We start from the raw sequence: 6,038 nt of genomic DNA, 5'->3' as shown, positions 1-6,038 counted from the left end.
CTGAAGCCCCCCCCCGCTTCCAAAGCCTTGCCACACAAACCCAATACATTTGGTTAGTTTGGCATCAAAATACAGCACCAGAAAATCAAGTTAATGTACTAATTAATATCCTAAATGTGAGACATAAAGCACTTCTGAATTCAGGGTGAGGTCTTCATAAGCCCCTGTGGGTTCCAGCCTTGCAGTCTTTACAGTGCAACACTTCCACAAAGCGTTCAAAACGCCCTAAATCTAGGAGAGACTCATTAACCTCCTGTTGCATGCAGAGTGTGACAGTGCTTCGTGCCTTTCTTTACATAAAATGGTAAAAGCCTGTTCCCTATCAACTTGTTACAGCTTTTCCGCTCTGTTTGTGGCGCTGCACAGCTTGGGGAGTGTGCTGCCCTTTCAATCCAGCAGTGTCCAACACCAGCTACTGTTAAATGCAGCATGGTACTACAGCAAGGTTTCCCCATCACAGGCTTCACACCTATTGATTATGCAAACTTTAATTTTGCGCAGGGAGAGCCCAATACAATTACCGTAAAACAAAACTGATGTTGGAACTATCAAGTTGGAACTTCCTTGAGTCTACAAGGAGGCTGGGAGGGGACTTTTTACAAGGGCCCGTAGCAACAGGACAAGGGGTAACGGGTTTAAATTGAAAGTGGGGAGGTTTAGATTAGATATCAGGAAGAAGTTCTTCCCGGAGAGGGTGGTGAAGCACTGGAACAGGTTGCCCAGAGAAGCTGTGGATGCCCCATCCCTGGAAGTGTCCAAGGCCAGGCTGGATGAGGCTTGGAGCAACCTGGTCTAGTGGAAGGTGTCCCTGCCCATGGCAGGGGGGTTGGAACTGGATGGTCTTTAAGGTCCCTTCCAACCCAAACCATTCTGTGATTCTATCTAAACTGAGGCTTTATTTAAGAAAAAACTTCTAGTTTGCTGACCCTTAGTGGTGTTTAGGTCCCAAATGGAAATATTAATTTTTATTTTTAATTATTAATATTTATTCTTTTTCTCTAGAAACAATGGCACTGACAGCGTATTCGATTTCAGAGCCATGTTGTATGTATGCACTACCTAATGAGAAACACCAGAAAAAGCCAAGCTGGCTTTGTTGATGGAGAAACTAATGTGGGGCAGGAGAAAATAGCTAAAACTCTTGGGTTGAGGTTTTTGTTTGGTTGCTTATGTTTCCATTTCAAATGTCTCGCTTCTAACGCAAATCATTCAACTTGACGGTCCCTTTTCTGATAGCTTTGCAGTGGCCATAGAGTAGCCGACCTCTAAACTTCCCTTGCATTGTGTACCTTGTGTTTAACTTCAAGAATGTTATTAAATAAGCATTGCAAGACATTGAACTTTGGATGCTGCAAGAAACTAACCCTTTTTTTTCCTTTGAAATCACTCAGGTTGGCTGAACTATCCGTTAGAGAAGATAAGATTCTGGAGGTGTTTGGAGAACATTATCCAAGCAGTTACTGGGGAGAAGCCAAGAGCAGATGACATGAAATGGGCTCAGAAAATTAAATAACTTTTGCCAGCCTTCTGCAATCCTTAACTTGTTGCCAATGTTTGTTTTTTGTTTCTTTTTTTTAAAAAAAGCCATCAGCCAAATTCAAGACCTGCAAAGAAATAACAGACTCTAAAGCACAAACTAAAAAGTGCTAACACAGACTGTAATGAAAAGAACTAATTCTTAAAACAATACTTGAAATGAAGATGATTACTCTTACTGAGCACCTTTTCGTTTAGCCATGTCTGCTTACATCTTAGGAAGTGCTTCATCACTGTGTCTCATAAGGCTATCGGGCAAACCAGAAGGCAGGACAGTCACTCCATTGGTACGTGGTGGCGTAGTAAACATGTGTTGTATCAACATTATTTAAATACTTCAAAAATAGCTTGTTGCCTAAGACCTACAGGGAGAATGGTGACAGCAGTTTGTCACTTTGTGTTTGAGTCTGAATACACTGCATGGAAACAGTGTCAGAGTAATGGAAGCCTGCGAAGTCATCACTTTTCAACGCACTTAGTGATTGATAAACGTACAGCTCTATCTTCGCTATCTTTTTAAATCTGATTGATGTAATGTGGAACAGACTTCAAGAATCCCACTCCACTGGTGGGCCACAAATCCTCAAGTGTCTTCAGTTTCCCTTAAAATAAAATTGTTACAGTCTCTGCGTGGAATTGAGCAAACCGTTCCTGCGGAAGCCTTCAACTTCGCAAGCCTCTGAGGAGGGGGAGAGCACCCAGTACAACACCCTCGCGTTTGTTCACGTGGAGTGCCCACTGATGAGTCTTCTGTTAAGTGTTTCCTACCCTGACAATAAATGTTTAAAATAGTTCTAGCATTGGGCACATTGCAAATAGCTGTATTCAAGAGCTCGAGGTATCAAACTTGTAATGTTAGAAGGGAAATGTCGATGACTGGTGTTTTGTTCTTTTTTTTTTAAGGTGCTTGCTTGTTTCTGTAAATAATATAAAGCCTTAATCTCTTCTGGTGTAATGGAATAATATTTTAATGTGATGTATGAATGTATATAATATATTTATAACAAAGCAGTTGGATAATACTAATGGTGTTTGTTAAGTCTTGTTGCTGTTCTTCATTCATGCATTGTCAGTGCTTACTCCAAGAACTTGATCACGGGTTACAGACTGCTTCACGCTATGCCAGCCGCCTGAAACACTTTGCAGCCTGGGAAGTCTTGTTTAGGGTGAAATGATCAATTGGCAGTGTTGTAGGAGCTTGACACTGTGTTATGCCAGACTTCAATACCTCTCACGAAGTGCAAGTAATTCTGCTTTGGATGCTAAGGAGTATCTGCTGGATTGGGGCGCGGGGGAGAAGTTTCTGTAGGTTCATCCAACAGGCACTTTATCAAGGTTAATGTTTTGGATCTTGTGTAATTCTTTCCTAAATGAAAGCTTACTGATAGGCAAATCTAAGTCTATTTTCTCTTCCCCAGTTGTAAATCTTGTTGAATTCAAACTGTCTTTTTCTGAAGATAGTTTTGAGTCACAGATTTAGACTGACCTTGAACTCAACTCCTTCAGCTATGATGGACGACGACTTCTGAAAGGTTTGGGACTTGTCAACTCTCCTTTGGTGGAAACTGCTGAATGCAGACATGTTTGAGCTGCGTTCTGCAGATTAACATTGCAGTTGGTACCTTGGTTACGAAATATTTAATGTGTTTAAATGATTCAGACCCTTGGATAACTTTATACTGTTACATGAAACTATTGTCTGTTCCAGTTGTCACAGTCAATATCGGGTCTCTGTGTAGCTCTGACAGTAAAGAATGCTTCCACTTTAGTAGGGGTCTGAAGATGCAGGTAGTTGAAATTGGGGGAAGAGAGGCCTACTCCTATAATGCTGTTACTGTGGAAGACGAGTGTGTGATTTTGTACTGTCTTGGGTGAAACGAGCAGGTTTTCCCCTTTTTCTCCCACCTGTGCCATAAAAAGCCTTGGCAAAGAAGGCCACATGTAAGAACACACCACGTATAAGAGCACAGGCCGCCCCGGGGGGAGCAGCCAGGAGGTTGCAGGCTTGGTCAGGGAAGATTGTTGCAAGCTGGCAGGTTCTTCGTTAATTATTGCCTACTTCTCCCAGGTCTGGGTGTTAAGAGGTGTGATTCTGTGCCAAACCTGTTGGCTCAAAGTTGTTCCTAGAAGTGTTTTTATCTCTGCTTAATTACCAGACGCTGACTATTTAGCTTTATATTTAAAAATTGAGACATTAATACAAATTTGGGTGGGAAGAAAGGTAACGTCTGCTGTTGTGGAAGTCAGCGTGGCGATGGCTACTCTGAATCAGTGAAGTTAGGTCTGTTAATATTTGTTATTTGGCTGAAGTTTATTTTAAATCTCTTTGGCATTGGAGGTGTTGAACTGAATATATGCTGAAGGCTGGTGAGGTGAGGATGCGAACTGCTGTGTGTGCAGAGCAAAGAACGCTTTTTTCTCTTCTCTCCTTGCGCTTCTCTCCTTCCAGAGGGAGTGTCCTGCAGTTTCAGAGGTGTAGGAATGCTTAGGAAACAACATCTATTGCTGTGAATACCAAGAATTGCAGTAGTTATTTCTGCCATCCTGGCAAAAGTTTAAATTCACACCTGCTTCTCCCTTCAGACCCCATAATCCATATTCTAGCAGATTTGTAGTCTGTCCTTCCTGCCCTCATCCCTTTCTTCCTCCTTCCCTCACGCTCGGCCCCAGTTTGAGTTGAGTCAGAGCCCAGTACAGAACGGGGGGTGTGCTCAGGACGCCTGTGTAAAACAGCTGTAAGCATCGAGTCCTTTGAGAGCTCATCTCTAACTGCAGGTTTAAATGCCAGGCGAACAGTCGTGCAGTGTGTGTAACAAATGGATTGGAAGCACATAAATTATTAGAATTTGTGCTTCGAGGGTGCTGTTAAAGGCAATTGCTGTTGCCCAAACCTCTCTCAGCCACTTGATCTGTGGTCTTATTGGAAACAAATCTGAGCTACTAATACTGGTGGCTGCTGGACTCTCTATCAGTTAATCTTGCTTAATTATGAGAAACTGGGACAGCAGATAATCTCTGGATGCTGTTTTACATGCTGATGCTGTGCTCAAGTCCTGAGGCAGCTCTTGTTCCGAGTGACTCGATGCGACCGGCATCGCTGGCATCTCCCAGGGTCCTGTATTAATGTCACTGTTCATGAGGCAGTGTCGAGGGGCGCAGCCTGTGAGCAGGGTTTGGGTTTGTAATCCGCCACCTTTCCCTCCCTGCAGTGAGCTGAGGTGTCTCTTCAGGCTTTCTGCTCCTTGGAGGAGAGTTAATGAATGGCTGTAGGAATTGCCTTGGGGTTCGGTCTTCACATGGTTGCTGGAAACTGCTCCACCTCCTCACGAGCAGTGGACACTCTGTAAAATCAATATGGCAAAAAAAATCACGGGCAAAAGGGCTACGTGGATCCTTCTTAGCAGATGTAAATCTGGCTTAAGATAAATTTGTTTTAAGTTGATTAGGAGCAGATTAAAGCAGAGTAAGACACTCCTTTTGAACTCCACAGAGATGGCCTGCATTTCGGTCGAACCAAATGCCTCTAAAAGCTCTTTGATTTCAGTCTGTCACTGCCACAGGAGGGTGCGGTTAGTCTCCCGCTCTCTGGACTTTCAGGAGAAGGTCTTTCAGGCCTTCAGCTTCTACCGAGCCTGCAGTTGCACTCCAACAAGCCGGCTACTCGTGGTAGTGCGAGGGCCCAGCAGCACCAGACGTGTGTCTGTACGTCTATCTGTGGCATTGCAGAGGCCCTACAGGCAGAGCTGTTTGGGGACGCCCTTGCAGGTGGAAACTGAGGAAAATCACTGCAAAGAGCCTTAAAGTCCTGCTCGGCCTTCTCTTAAGCCAGCTCTCAGGACAGGCAGCTGGGGTTGGGGTTGGTGTTCGGTTCGAAGGTCGCACGGATGCGTTTGAAACTGCTCAGCTTTCAGATGTCTCTTCACTTCTCCAACTGTGTTTCCCTTTGCTGCTGGATCAAGTTATCTGTGTTCTCTCCACTCGCCTGCAGCCTTGACCTGTCTGCTGCCTCTGAAATACTGGGGACATGCCAGGGAAAACCCTCCTCGGTTAGCGCTGGCTGGAATAAACGTGAGGCGGCCGCGCTGCACGAGGAAAGGGGCTACTCCTTAAGCCAGCCTAGAGACCAGGGGTGTGCTGGCAGAAGTGTGCCTGTCTGGCACGTTTGTGTTCTGCACAAACTATTCTACTGTTCTATTATTAAGAGAAAATCAAAAAATGCTCAAGAGCTGGTTGGTCCCACAGCTGTTTGCACAGGACAGCGGGGCCAGGGTCAGTGTGTTGCCTACATCAAGTAAGGCCATACGTGGAGCTTTCAGCTCAGGTGCAGTGTCTGCCTGTAGCCCCCCTGGAAGGTGACTAGCAGCAGGCCTAAAAAGTGGAAGGGGAGCTGGTAGGGGTTAACCTCGTCACTCCCCTTGCCCCCCCGAGCTACCAGTCTCCCCGCCGGAGACGCGAACCCGGGTACCGGGGAACCCCGCGCGGCCGGTCCGCAGGGCGGTGCC

At 45.2% G+C, this 6,038-nt stretch overlaps 1 protein-coding gene across 1 annotated transcript in view; it reads left to right on the top strand.

Annotated features, from left to right (window-relative positions):
* TMEM189 (transmembrane protein 189) overlaps positions 1-2,562 on the top strand; it is a gene marked incomplete at its 5' end in the record, with an annotated part of 7,478 nt that extends 4,916 nt beyond the window's left edge. The window contains one exon of the mRNA XM_010159304.1: positions 1,392-2,562. Coding sequence (XP_010157606.1) covers positions 1,392-1,513 — 122 coding nt within the window. The remainder of the gene's footprint in view (positions 1-1,391) is intronic.
* Positions 2,563-6,038: the final 3,476 nt, after the last annotated feature.

This window comes from Eurypyga helias, unplaced genomic scaffold (assembly GCF_000690775.1).
Source record: "Eurypyga helias isolate BGI_N326 unplaced genomic scaffold, ASM69077v1 scaffold16529, whole genome shotgun sequence".
NCBI classification, from domain to species: domain Eukaryota; kingdom Metazoa; phylum Chordata; class Aves; order Eurypygiformes; family Eurypygidae; genus Eurypyga; species Eurypyga helias.
Note: the sequence above shows the minus strand (reverse complement) of the source record. Positions and strands in the feature narration are given on the sequence as shown.